Below are 15310 nucleotides of genomic sequence, written 5' to 3'. Positions count from 1 at the left end.
AAACCAAAACAAAAAAAGACATTATGTAGGTAAATGATTCCCCATCACCTAATGGTAACACGAAGTATTAGGGCCTTTATAAATTTTCATGGAAAAAAACAATAAGTCCTGAATTTACTAACGCTCTACCCAAAACAGAAAAATTGGTCTGGACTCACATAACAAATCATCGTTAGGATTCATATACATTCTAACACACCAGATGCTTAAAATCTCTATTTTTTAATCCATCCCGAGCCTGACAATTTACAAATAGTCCTTTGCCTTAAATCAAATACTTTTCCTGTTTGATTTTCCGGTGTTGGAATCATATTTAATTTTAGTTGGTAATCAGAAGACCCAGAAGCCATGGGTGTGGTTGTATTCTATGTTCTGGTACTGCTGGCCAGGGTCATGGGCCAAGGGAGTGAGGCAGACACATGTGCGAGCCACACTGATGATTGCAACGACTGCATCAAGGATCCTAGTGTCTGCGTATGGTGTGCTTTGGTGAGTTCCTATAGTATCAAAATTTTCGTTGCAAATAAGTTACAGTATATAACAAGTAAACAATACGCCACGGAGTTTATCTGAAATAAACAGGTTAATTACATTGCACAAACTCTAATGACCAGGTGTAAATTTAAAACCAGGGGTTTTAAAATGTCCTTGAAAATGTAGTTTTCCTTAATTTTCATCACATTGTTATTACTAACATTATTTGCTAATTTGGATTAAAACAAAAGTAGGTTACTAATATTTTTTACCTTATCCACTGTCCCGGAAAACAACAGAAATAATACCTACTAACTTCTGGAATAAGAGCACTTTCACATTTAGGCGATCTAGCAGCGCGACAAAGGCGTGACAGCCGCGCAGCCGAAAATTTCATACTATGTGACAGCGGATGCATGCCTTTACATTATAAAAACTCCACTGCCGCGCTGTGAAAGCGCTCTAATGGATTTAAAATTCTGAAACTGCAAGAAGAATGCATGGTTGGCGCGTAGGTATACCTACTCGTAATACCGGTAAAGCTAATTAAGAAAAAAATGTAAACGTAGAAGACGATAATAAATTGGTTAGATATACATACATACAGATATAAAAATACCACGCCTTGATTGACTTATTCCAGACACAGTTCGACGGCGCGCGATGCCAATCGTCCAGATTGGTCTCTGAGAACTGGTGCCTCGGAGCAGTACAAAATCCAAATAACACAATCTCCACAGACCCCATCAAAAACGTAGACTTCAGCTCTGACATAGGCAAAGTAATCCAGATTAAGCCCCAAGAGGTCACACTGGATTTGCGCGCAGGTCAGCCGCAGGAGTTCAGTTTTTCTTACAAACCAGCATCGAACTACCCAGTCGACCTTTACTTCTTACTGGATGCATCGTCCACGATGGCAGGAATTAAAGATAAGATTGAAGAACAGGCCTTGAACATATTTGCCACTATGCAGGAGTTAACAACCAATATCAAGTTAGGAATGGGGACCTTCGTCGATAAAAACGCGATACCTTTTACCGAGTAAGTTAGATTTTCCTTTATAGGCGTAATGGAAAAACGGAAAAACGCATACTACAGTAAGGCTTAATACAGTATACAAACATAAAAATTTCCTGAAATAATGCAATGCAACTATGGCATTATTAGGATGTCTTAAGAAGTGCTGTATTGCCGATGATGCTTCTTATTCCGATCAAGTTTAATCATAAAAATAACAATAACTCATACTTTATTACATTTTTTTTTTTGACATTGTAAATTTATTAACTGAAATATTAATACATTAATTTGATTTGTAACATTGTATGTTAAATAATAATCTGACTGATAAAATATTTGTACGTCTACTTGCAGGCTGAATACATAGGAATCATATTAGCCATAAGATCTGCTTTTGTAAAACGAGCATGTAATTTATGTATTCTAGCAAATAAATCATTGAATTTGAATTTATTCTGTTGCAGCATATTGAATAGCACAAACACATACTCCTTTAGAAATCATTTGAGTTTAACAGACAACTCGACCCAGTTCAAGGACACGGTTCACAAGCCTTTACAAGGATACAACTTTGACGAACCAGAAGGAGGTTTGGATGCACTGGCACAGGTCATCACCTGCACAGATCTCATCAAGTGGAGGACTGAGTCCAGAAAACTGATCCTGCTTTTCACTGATGGACCTTTTCACCAAGCTGGTGATGGAATTTCAGCAGGCATTTACAAACCCTACGATGGCCAATGTTACATGAAAGATGGTGTTTATACAAACGAATTAAACATGGATTACCCTTCCGTGAGCATCATTAGAAAATTAGCATCAGATCAACAAATCACTATTATTTTTGCTGTACATAAGAATGTAGATAATATTTACAGTCATCTCAGTGAAGCCATAAGTGGATCAAAATATGTTACAATCGATGATGGCAAAAAGATAACAACTGTTCTTACCGACATTTATGAAGTAAGTTTAACATAGTCAAAATGTTTCTATATTAATATAAGTACTCGTAGTTCGCCATTAAAATTTACACTCTATTTCAGGAAATAACTCGAACCATAAAATTAAAAGTAAATATACCTTCTGAACATAATGATGACTTCCATATTACATTCCATCCGGATTGTGCTACGACTAAAGTAAATACCTTAAATTGTAATGTAAAGAAGGTGGAAGAGAAACAATTCATTGGTACTATAACAGCTTTAAACTATTTTGAAGAAAAAACAAAAAACGAAACTGAAATTGACATAATAATCGAAGGAATTAACGAGAAGTTAACTCTTAAAGTAAATTTAATAAAAGACTGCGACTGTCCAAATGCTGTGGTTCAATCACCGCTATGTAACAATGCAGGAACATTTACATGCGGAGTGTGCAAATGTGATGAGCATAGGTAAGTTTGACAAGAGGTTGCATTAATGAACCTCTTCGGTAAAGCTTATGTGTAGGAATTATCGATTATTTCCTTTCGTCCACTAGGATCCCCTAACCCGATCCCCCAAGGGATCCCCGTGAACTCGTCTGTTCATCAGAATCCCCTTTTAATAAAAGTACATAAAATCAGTGTTACACTGTAGAGTATTTTCCTTTAGTAGTATAATTCACAGCACACACATAATTAACACATTTTAACTACATATTCGTTTCAGCCAAATGACGTCCACTGCTGGACAAAGGCCTCCCCCAAGGTTTTCCACAATGAACGGTCCTGCGCTGCCCGCATCCAGGCTCTTCCCGCGACCCTTACCAGATCGTCGGTCCACCTAGTAGGAGGCCTGCCCACGCTACGTTTTCCAGCCCGTGGTCGCCACTCGAGAACTTTCCTGCCCCAACGGCCATCGTCTCTACGAGCTATGTGCCCCGCCCACTGCCACTTGATTTTAGCAATTCTGCGAGCTATGTCGGTTACTTTGGTTCTCCTACGGATCTCCTCATTTCTGATTCGATCACGCAGGGAAACTCCGAGCATAGCCCGCTCCATCGCCCTTTGGGGCGCCTCCAACTACATATTAGTTTACAGTGATTCCAAATATTGCCTTTTCTACTAAGAAGTACAGAACCATATAAAATTAATTAACGTAAGTGCGCCTATTAACGACCCCCCAAAATTTGTAGTCTATTACCGCCCTATTTTTCTTTCTTTCATGAAAGACATAATAACAGGTTCCAGAAAACACGTTACCTAAAAAATATCTAGATATGTTTATTGACTATCACAACGATTAAAGTTTGTGTTCGTAAATAACCAGTAAACGGAGTTATTTGACATTAAATGGGACGCGCCCGCAACGGGCGCATTTTTCATACTGACGCGCTCCCAGCTACTTAAGGTGCACCTTGTTATTAATTAGCGATTTTAACACATTTAAAATGAGTATACCAACACGTTTTTGCATAACAATACTAATTCGTACTTTAGTTTCCTTAATAAAACTTCAATATAGCCCTCTTGCTGTATTTTTGTCGCTTAAATACAATTTTAAATAAGGGCGGTAATAGAAACACTTTTAATAATTTGGTTCCTAATAACGACCCATGGCGTTGTTAGAATTTTGATAACGTTTTTTATTTTAGTATTTATATCTTTAATTACGCATTTAACCTCCATTTTGTTATCTTTATCGATTCATAAGAATATTTCACATAATTAAATCAATTAACGCCATATGTTAACTGTCATAGGTTTGGCATAAAACTGCAATGAACATTAAAGAATATCTCTAATAATGTATGACAATAGATTTTATAAAAACCTGTTAAATTCTAATTAGTACCTATTTGATATAAAATAAAACCTAATAAAAATGTCACTTCACTGATCACGTCTTCATTAAAGTAGATATTTTAGCTGGTTACTGTTTTTTTTTACGGTCGCTAATAGAATAAAGTAATATTCATACTTAATTCTATTACCGCCTCATAACTATAACGCCACCTGCGAAGACTTATAAGCCTTTATTTTGTATATAACTAACATTGATGACATGACACCAAACCAATCATGCGTTATCACAACTACTATGTAACTTTTTAGGATCTTTTGAATAATAAAAAAATAATTTAAAATAATTATACAGACAGTGTCCAATTGTTCATAGTTTAAATTAAAATACAAAATTACACACAATTAAAATCAATCAAAAACTAATTAAAAATTATAGTCAAATTAAAAATAGAAATAAAATATTAAATGAAAATTAAATTTTATTAAAACTCAAATACAGTTTAAATAATGACCCCCACTACTCACTAGAACACCGGGTACCGCGTAATCAAGTATAATAGAGGAATTTATTATTTTACTATTTCTGCTTGATTATTTATTTATTTTCGAGAAGCGTGCCTTTTCTCTTTTAATAATAAAAAAAAATAACTTGAAAAAAAAAAACAAATTTAACTAAAACTAAAAGCAAAACAAATTTAACTTGAAAAAATCAAGTGGTTCCCGAGCCTCTGAGTGGGAATCGAACCCGTGCCTCTTGGAATATACCCAATTGAAGAGCAATATTCTTAGCGGTCGGTAATAGAAACAGAAAAAACGTTAATAGAAACACACCTCGTCTATAGGTCGGTAATAGAAACAACTGCTTTTTCAGATTAAATTGCTATTTATTAATTATTGTGTGATTGTATACTCATTGTTACTACTTGAATTCAAAGATTACTTCATCATTGTTATAAATAAATTAAAGTGTCTTTTCTATCACCACGTCTTATATCTAATTTTCTAACGTTTATCCGAAGACAGCTTAAACTGGCGGTAATAGGCGCATTTACGTTATCGCTCTATCTCTCTCTCTCTCTATCTCTCTCTGTTACTACTAGAGTAAGTAGATACTTAGTAAAGTAAGTAGAATTTGAAAAAATACTCTTGAAAAATTTTTAAGAGAGAGAGAGCGATTACGGTCAAATACCTGCCTTGTCTTGCATAAAAAAACTAAGTTACTAAGTCGTATTATACAGACAGAATTATGTCACCGTGAAAACGTGGACATTAGTCAGTTTATAATACAACTTATTTAATTTGAGATTAAAAGTTGTAATGTAGAATATGTATTCATTGCAGATATGGTGAGAAGTGCGCTTGCCTGACGAACAGCCTGCCCGGTGAGCCGAAGAACCCGGGCGCCGACGACAACTCCACCTGCATCGCCAAGGGCGACAAGGAACTGTGCAGCGGCCACGGATCCTGCATTTGCGGATCTTGCATTTGCATCAGTGACTCGCCGTAAGTGTTTTAGCATCGATATACAACCCTGTCGACTTAACTGCGCACCTCGCTAGAATGCGACTCTCCCTCGCACTAACCGCACACCTCCCCCGAGTTCGGCCCGTTCCATACCACATACCAGAGCGTGGATATGACGTCTCAGCGCCAGGTACTTCTAGCCGTTTACACGCGCCAACGGTTACAGACCGAATTGAAAATAAAATAATTTTAATTCACATGAAAATTTTCACCTACCTATTTAGAATCTGTTTCTTATTTTTTCATAGCTACGTGGGAAAGTATTGCCAATTCAACAGCGACAATTGCCCGAGACACAACGACGAAGTATGCAACGGGCACGGGAAGTGCATAGAAGAAAAATGCGTTTGCTCCAAGGAGTGGAATGGTGACGCCTGCCAGTGTCCTAGCTTCAACAAACGATGCATCGGATCGAGCGGAGAAGTAAGTAACGAGCAAAGATATACATGTGGCACTTTTTGATTCGAAAATAGAATCCGTTCACAAAGCGATATAATTAATTCTCTGTTTTGTCTAATATTCTGGTTAGCTGGAAGATAATGCCACATGGCATTAAGCTCGCCTGTTGTACCACTGTTTATTATGTGTACAATAAAGTTATTAATAAATAAATAGATAAAAAAAATCCATACAAAAAAAAACAGCCTTTCGACATTACAACTGTGACGTTTTGGCACTTGTCTAGGGGGGCTGGACATGCTGTCCTTCGTGAGATATTGCTCACTAACCCGTTGTCGTAGGAGAAAGATAAACGCGGCAACGCGACGACCCGATGTAAAAATATCAAGTAGTTTTAATAATAAAGTGCAATGATTCTGAAACGTCAAGTCTAAATTATTAACCCACTTTGATAGTAGCGCGCTCCTGTGAATGTCAAACGTCTGGGACACTTCAGTGTTGTCAAACTTTACTGGCCTACGTAGACGTGTGTATCATGTCATGACATTTGTCATATATCACATGAAGTATTGGTCGTATTTCGCGTCCCGTTGCTCACCTAGGACAACGGGTTAGTTTGTGACACTTATGACATTTAGAGTAGGCGCACACCGTTGATTTTTCGTCGGCCGATAGTTTAGTCGGGCAGTTGATCAGTATGGGCATGTATGGGAGTGCGCACACTACGCCGATTCGATTTGGCCGATTCTTCATACAAATTAAAATCGGGCACAACTATCGGCCAACTAAAAATCAACGATGTGCGCCTACTCTTAGGCTGAGTTGCACCACCACCAACGTACCAATAACCGGTGCTTTTCGTATGGAGTTTGACAGATTTTTGACGTTGTCAAAGTTAAAATAAGATGGTGCAACTCAGCCTTAATCGATTACAAGCTAGTGATTCCTAAATGCTTTTTCAGCTATGCAATGGGAGAGGCGAATGCCGGTGCGGGGAGTGCGTATGTGATCGCACTGCTGCTTGGGACGCTCGGGAGAACCTGGACCGTCACTGCGAGATACTACCTTGTCCCGACTGCCACAACCCCCAATGCATCATGCTAGAAGCCTGCGCCAAGTGCACCTTCTCCGACGAAACCTGTCCAATGTGCCACAATGGTACCAAAATCACGCGCGTAGAATTCCTTAATTCTACAGATGATTCTTCGTGGAATATCTGCCCAGACCTGAGAGTGGAAGTCGGGTGCTACACCCGGTATATGTATAGATACGATGATAGTGTGTATGGCATTGAACTGGCGGTACAAACCTATAAGAATTGCTTGGAGAGTTACTACTGTTAGTATTATTTTGAACTTTTTATCTTATAAAAATCATGCAAATTGCTTCATTCTAAAGCCTCTTTTATAAGGCCACGATGATATCGTTTTGCTTATTGCTTCTTCTTCTTGTCGTGTCGCTAACATATGTACCTACAGAGTATCAGCCAAAAACTCTGCTACAAGGTGGCGTTGTCAGTAGCATTCATAAATCTTCCTGCATGCAGTTTTAATGTTAGTTCGTTCGTTTCAGCCAAATGACGTCCACTGCTGGACAAAGGCCTCCCCCAAGGTTTTCCATAATGAACGGTCCTGCGCTGCCCGCATCCAGGCTCTTCCCGCGACCTTTACCAGATCGTCGGTCCATCTAGTAGGAGGCCTGCCCACGCTACGTCATCCAGCCCGTGGAGAACTTTCCTGCCCCAACGGCCATCGTCTCTACGAGCTATATGCCCCGCCCATAATGTTAGTTGTTAGTGCTTAATGCTTGTTGACATTAATTTATTCCTTTCGATTTCAGTATACGGCGGGATATGCCTAGGATCCATCATCCTGATAGGGATAGCCACCCTGGTGGGCTGGAAGTGGCTGACGGACGCCCAGGACCGGCGGGAGTACGAGCAGTTCCTCAAGGAACACGCGGACGACCACGAGGAGGAACCACAGACGAACCCAAACTACCGGCCTGCCTCCACCACAATATCCAATCCAGTTTTCAGGAAACTCTCAGTAGACTTAAAATAAAATAAATACGTAAACTCTTTACAACGTCATTCGATGTAACGCCACACTCCCTAAAACGCGATTTTACTTATTTCCCAATTAACATTTAAGCTGGAAAAAAAATATTTTATCCAATACAATAACAGCTAGAAGTTTTGTAAACGTTATACAAAGGCGTGGAAATATCTTTCTATCCGCTCTACCACGGTGCTCTACCGTGCCTCTCTATTTAACGTTCACTTTCTATAACGTTGAAAAATGTTATGACCTCAGATCATAGATTATGACCCTTATGTCATTTTAATAGAGTTTACACTGTAAATAAAAAGTAAATGTATTTTCAAATACATACCTATCCTACCAATCAGTGGGGGCTAATGCAACTAGCAGACCAAGAGCTAAGCTAAGTTAATTTAGGTTATCTCGCATGTGTCGCGGAAGTCTAATGCCTGTTTTCACCATCAATCCCTAATTTTTAAGTGACCCCTTTGAAAACAAAATTCCTGTTAAATTTTACCATAGGGGTCACTTACAAGTTAGGGATTGATGGTGAAAACGGGCATAAGGCTACGGCCGGATTCTCGCGACACCCCCACTCGGGCGATGACGGAACGCCGCGGAGGTTTTAGTGGGTATACCCCGTCCTTTTCAGGACGGAGCATCGCCCTTTTCAAGGCGCCGGGAGTCCCACACACCACCGTATCCCTTGGCAGTGGTGACGGTGCGCAAATCATTTCCTCCGCGACAAAAAAAGCTTATCTCGCATAGCTGAAGCAGTTTTCCATATTGTTTGCATGCTGTCTACACTTAACTAATAACTATCTTAGCTTAGCTCTTGATCTGATATTGTTTTTACGACATTTTTAAGTATCTTACGACAAATTAAATATTTCTAATTTTAGTTCAGTTAAATATTTTATTAAATAGTTACTTATTACTTACAATATTAAAAACAATTAATTACCTACGAGTATAGTGGTACTTTGGAGAATGCCAATAACTAAAACTTGTTCTTAATATCATTTTAATTTTATTAATTTTCTTAATGTAAAAAAATATTATTTGAGGTTTTAGTTACTAAGCACACTTCGAAATCCTGCAGTTGATTTCAAAAATAATTAAGTACGGATGTTGAGATTTTATTAGGTAATTAAAAAACTTGTACAACCTTATGTATTTAAAATTTTAGTTAACATTACTTTAAGTTACATACCTATTAACGTAGTACAGTTAAGCGTACAGCCACAAATTATTTTGCAGAAAAATCGAACCTATCACAACTACACAAGTGCTTCGTATAAACAAAGCTTATACAAAAACAAGTATTAAAATATGTAAATGTCCAAGATAATTTAAAAATAATTAAGCTTAATAAATAAAACCTTATTGTTGTATTTATTATATTAGTGGTTTAATTACTTTCCTACCCAAAAATGTAGTAGGTACTTATTTGTAACAAGATTCTTATTAATTACTAGCTGACCCAGCTAATGCTGCTTTTACACTATGCGGAAATTAGCCGAGTCAAGTCAAAAAAACATTCATAATTCATCCCCACTCCACTGTTTTTTTGACTTGACTTGGCTAATTTCCGCGCAGTGTAAACGCAGCATAACATTTTTTTGCAGGTAGGAGTATGAAAAATAAAGTTTATTACGTCCTATTTTCTGACTACTAATTGTAACCACAAAATTTCATAAGAATCAGTTAAGCCGTTTTGGAGGATTTTGTTACAAATAGGTACTGTAACATGAGAATTTTATATTATTATGCCGAGTTATTAAACCACCTTACTTTTACTTTAACAAACGTCAAAAATCTGTCAAACTCCAAACAAAAATCACTGGTTAGCTTAGGTGACTTTAATCACCGTAACAGTTGTTTTCCATAGATAAGAATAAGTACAATGTTGTCTCTCTTTTTCTCTTACAAGTGTAAATGAGAAAGATATACCTACTGACACTGTAACAAAAAGTCACCCGTGCGCGCATAGCCTTACGGTTAAAGTAAGTAAGTTAACTCAGCCTAAGTAGAGATTAAAAAGTTGCAATGGCGATGAAACCTTTTACATACCCACCCCCTAAAATAACAGCGTCAAAACACTATGGTATATTATTAAGGAGTTATACAGGTGACCCAGAATGGGTGAATCAAACTGTTATGGGAGCGCAGCTTACCTCTGACCTACCCCTAAAATATTTAAAACTATTTTATTACATACAGAAAAACATTGTTTACAGTCGGACCAAACAATCGCTTGCAATTATTATTAGTTAGTAAGTAGCAAATAAATTCGTAAACTTAAGAAAATTCCATACCATTTTTAATAATATTTTAACATATTTTTAGAGGTATATTAACTAGGTCAGATTATGTCAAGCTACCTCCATTGAAGTTGGATTTGATTTGCCCCTCTAGGACACCCTGTAGAATTACATTTATCACTAATGTATTATTACACCACAGATGGCGCTACCTTGTATGGACTGGTCTCGTGTATTTGGGTTTTATAGGAATCTTTACGATAAAAATATAGTAAATAAATATTTTTTCATTAACATTTAATTAGTTAGGCTTTGACTTTATACAGGTAGGCCAGGCTTACGCTTTCACTGAAAACTTGAGACTGCTGATTTTCAGTAAAATTGAAGTACAGAATACTTAAATCACATGTTTTTGCATTGTTTTATATTTATCGTATAAGTAAAAGGTGTCCCAAAATTAACGAAAGTTTTATATGGGCTTAAGATCTAGGTTTCTTTCAAAATTAAACAAAAATTCTGAAAACAAGTCAAAGAATAAAATATAACATGAATTACAGATCTACTTATAATAAAATATTTTTCATTGCTGATGATATACATAACTCTTACGTGAAACAACCTGAAATAAGGTAGTATGTACCTACATACTACCTTATTTCAGGTTGTTTTTTTTGCTACATTAATTAGGCACCTGCCTAATTAATGTAGCAAAAGCAGAACGTAACTAGAATTAATTGAACCATAAATAAATAATCCACTATACCTGATCTATACTTGAGTACCTAGGTAATTTATCATAATAGAGGAATCAAACAAGTTACATAATTATTTCTAATAACTTTTTTAATATACACGCACACCATCAAATGCGATTTCCGCGAATTTCCTCGATCCGCGATGATTCATCTCCTCGCAACTATTTCTTGATGTAGAGAGGTCGCGTTCGTCTACAGTCTGTGGCGAGACGTCTCGCGGCGCGCGCGTTTTTTCATATTTGGAACGCTCCGAGTCGTGTTTGAATTTTAAATTGACCGCGTAAAAAGTTTTGTTTATTTTAAAAAGAAATAAGCACTGGCCGTTTAGACTTAATAAAAAAGTGCAGTGTATTCAATTTCTTTTGTTTAAAAAAAATAAGATGGCTGGATATGTGTTTTATTTTGTTTTGGTGGCGTGTTCGTTACAGCAAGTTTTCGCGATCGACTGCTTCAATGTTAACCTCGAAACGGTGATGAATTGTGACGACTGCATCAGGTGTGGAGGCTACTGGTGCAACAAGCCAAGGGAGAAAGACGTGAGTATTAACTACCTCCATTTTTAATTTAAAAATTTCAACAAAATAATACACGATTTCAATGTGTTATTTTTTAAGGTAAGGTGGAAATAGAAAGAGGGATTCAAGGAAAACTCTAAAAAGAAAATATTATTTTAATCAATACTAACATCTTTTGTTTCACAATCGTAAACTGATTTGATGAATCATTACAGCTTATTGGAAATAACAAAGACCCGGTTCACGGGTTCAATGTTAATAAGTTTAAACTTAAACCTGTACTATTAAGTTAATTAAATCAAGTAGGGTGTGCGCGAAAGTAATTTTAAACGCATTTCATTGTCACCCGCAGTCTTTAGGGTCAATGAAACTTTTGCAAGTTTCTTTCATGTCGTGATTGTTAATGATATAATTGCGATGGTATTATTAACCGCTTGATTAACATTCAAACGTAATTTTACTCCTTATTTAATATGTACATATTTGACCAAATACAGTATTATTAGGTCAGGCTCGACAAATGTCACCTAAATTCTTTGACTGCCATTCTTTGAAACTAATTGGGTATGAAGTAATAAATAATTAATTATAAATTAATATTTATAGTTCTTTCCATTTAAATATTAAGAGGCCCAAATTTTAATACGCGGAAAGAAATTCATCTTTAACAGAGAGAGAATAAAACTTGATATTACGAATACAAAACGGAAGCCATTAAAGATAACGCTAATGTTACTCGTTGACTTTATGTCATAACAAATATACCTACTTTATGTATTAGGTATAGGAATATTTACGTCACAATCTAAACAAACATTTACATCTTGTAGAGCGTTTAAAGTTATCACTTTCTTAGATGAAGACGTTCCGGTGCAGCAAACCAATTGAACAGTTCTCATGAATGATCAGCTCAATTGCTTTTCCGTAGGCAATAAGTGCGCAGCCGCACAAAGAAAACCATGGAGCGAACGGAAGAAACAATTGACTCAATGAACTGACAGCCAAGTTCAAATTCCAGCTATTTTTACTGCTCACGTTTCGCTCATGCCCACCGGGGGACTAAAAAGACACTTGGTCTAAGTAAGGAACAGTCGCTTCTCGCAGTCCTTTTGTGGCTGATGTGGGTAATCAATGTCACGAGTTTTGATTTGCTTTTGGAGATTGATTGAGATGAAAACACGACTAGTTGGAGAGTGTTCCCCTCCAGTCACACTGTATCGTGTAACAGTATCAGTGTGACTGGTTCGGAAAATAAACATATCAAGTCACCTGTTACTCGGTAGACATTAAGGCTGAGTTGCACCATCTAACTTTAACCGTAACTATAACGATAACTGGTGTTTTTTGTATGGAGTATAACAGATTTTTGACGTTTGTTAAAGTTAAAATAAGATGGGCAATCCAGCCTAAGATAACCTCGTGGTTTACATGTTCGATCCACATGCGATTTGTGCAATTTCGTAATCGAACTGCAATTTAAAAAATGCTCCTGCAGGTCCGGTGATGAAGCAACACGAATGGAATGGCGTAGAGAACATGTTTTAAACCTTAAAACATCACTTTTTGGTTCTTGATCTGCTAAATTGTTTTTACACAATGCGTCATTGTATCCGCCTTTAGGTTTCAAAGTATGTCAATTTCTCTCTGAACAGCTAAACAGTTGCACATATTATTACATATTATTTCACTTTAGTCATGGGAATTTTATAAAGTGACACTGACATTTTACCGACCTTAATTTCAATGCGAATTGGAATCAAAGTGGAAATAATCGCACGAGATATCAACTAAAATATTAAATCGAAACAACAGTTATAAAAACTTCGAGTAATCTACCCTAATGATACTACAGCTGAAAGGTTCTATTGTTTTCTTGGGATAATTTTTTGTTAAGGATTATTAAGGTAAATGACAGTTTATCGACCCCATGTCTACTAGCAGAAAGGTGCTGGATGCAAGGCGCTACCAACTGGTCATTGTTGAAATCATTGGGAGAGGCCTATTTCAGCAGTGGACGTCATGTGGCTGAAATGACGATGATGATGATGTCTAACTACTTCCAGATAGCTCTCATTAACCATATGAGGAGAATTTTACGAAATACATATTATTATTCATATTATCTTTTCTCTCTCAAACTTATTTTAAATACCTTAACATATATTCATATTTATTAAGTCATAAACCTTTATTGCATCATCTTAGATTATCATCATAATTATAAGGTGCTCAATAGCACAAATTAATGCACACTTACTTATTTTCTTCTATTTGTCAAATTTTGTAGTAAGTTGTAACGTTCGCTATGGGCCACGCACCCCTCTTTCATGGTTTCTGCAGAATACCAGTGGCCGTAACGTGCTCTTCAGTACGTTATGACCTCATACTGAGCAGAGACCAATTTGGTACAATGTATTTTGCTTTTTAAGTTGATTGTACTTATTGTTTAATTTTTTGGTACCAAATAAATGTTTTTTCTTTCTTTCTTTCTTTCTTTCAATTTCACTGACAATTAAACTAGTAATTTAATAGGTAGAGCTATTTAAAGATAATACACAAACAATTTGAAATGTGGACTGGACCATTCTAAGAGTACGAGTAAGTAACATAATATTGTTATAATTAATATTACCAAATGTTACGCTTCAATTATATTAACAATCGAGTTATGTTATGAAACGGTCAAGTGACGAAACTATTATGGCGAATGCAACATGCGCGCTGATATTATACAAACTTTCTTATGTACCTAATACATATAGATAAATTAACTAAGAAACCGAAAGGATCAGTTAAAATGAAACTGGTTTTAACTGTTGATGAATGGATGAATAAAAACAATCCTATGGATAACATAAAAGAAACAAGGGCAAAAATACTAAGGATGGGTTGCACCATCTTACTTTAACTTTGACAAACGTCAAAAATCTGTCAAACTCCATACAAAAAACACCGGTTATCGTCATGTTACGGTCAAAGTTAATTGGTGCAACTCAGCCTAAAAGTCTTTAGGCATATTCGGGTAATTCATGACATATTAACACATTTGTAATCAAAATAGGCACCTGTATCAACAAGGTTTATGGTGACCCAACGTTAGAAAAGGTAGAGTCAAAGAAATAGTCATATTTTATAGTCTGATAGGAAACCCTCTACAGTCCTTGTCCAATGTCCATGCCATGACTATCATATCATAATTATTAATTCTTTATTTGTATTTAGTCAATGAGATTATTTACCAATTCAAAGAAGTCTCAGAATACTCGTATATCCCGAACAACCTTGCTCATTTGTCCACCGTTGGTAGTCAGTAATTCCACCACAGAATTATATTATCCACTCGGTCGGTACCGCGAGTGAACCTGACCTGCTAATTGCACCTGGTAATTGTGATAATCATTACGAAACATAACGGACCACGGGTCGAATTAGGATGTTGCTTCGGCAGGTCAATCAATTTTCAATAAACCTGCCGAATAATCGAAATATTTGATGCGCAATGTAGTTTTAAAACAAGTTCTATCTTATTGCCAGTCATAAAAAGGTCATTAATAAAATGGCTATTTATTTAGGTATTATCTCTAAA

At 36.4% G+C, this 15310-nt stretch overlaps 2 protein-coding genes across 2 annotated transcripts in view; both read left to right on the top strand.

Annotated features, from left to right (window-relative positions):
* Window positions 1-264: 264 nt before the first annotated feature.
* On the top strand, window positions 265-8634 carry LOC135088005 (integrin beta pat-3-like). Its single transcript, XM_063982885.1, has 8 exons — window positions 265-489; window positions 1118-1515; window positions 1959-2460; window positions 2541-2893; window positions 5567-5728; window positions 5998-6172; window positions 7111-7486; window positions 7988-8634. Exons 1-8 carry the CDS (start codon window positions 349-351, stop codon window positions 8209-8211), a joined length of 2331 nt encoding a protein of 776 aa, XP_063838955.1. The 5' UTR covers window positions 265-348; the 3' UTR covers window positions 8212-8634.
* Window positions 8635-11418: 2784 nt separating this feature from the next.
* Window positions 11419-15310, top strand: part of LOC135088004 (integrin beta pat-3-like) — a 40443-nt gene continuing 36551 nt past the window's right edge. Inside the window, exon 1 of the mRNA XM_063982884.1 lies at window positions 11419-11745. Coding sequence (XP_063838954.1) covers window positions 11590-11745 — 156 coding nt within the window. The 5' untranslated portion in view covers window positions 11419-11589. The remainder of the gene's footprint in view (window positions 11746-15310) is intronic.

The sequence above is a fragment of the Ostrinia nubilalis genome, chromosome 3 (genome assembly GCF_963855985.1).
Source record: "Ostrinia nubilalis chromosome 3, ilOstNubi1.1, whole genome shotgun sequence".
Classification (NCBI taxonomy): Eukaryota; Metazoa; Arthropoda; class Insecta; order Lepidoptera; family Crambidae; genus Ostrinia; species Ostrinia nubilalis.
The sequence above is the reverse complement of the archived record's forward strand: the minus strand, read 5'-3'. Positions and strand labels throughout refer to the sequence as shown.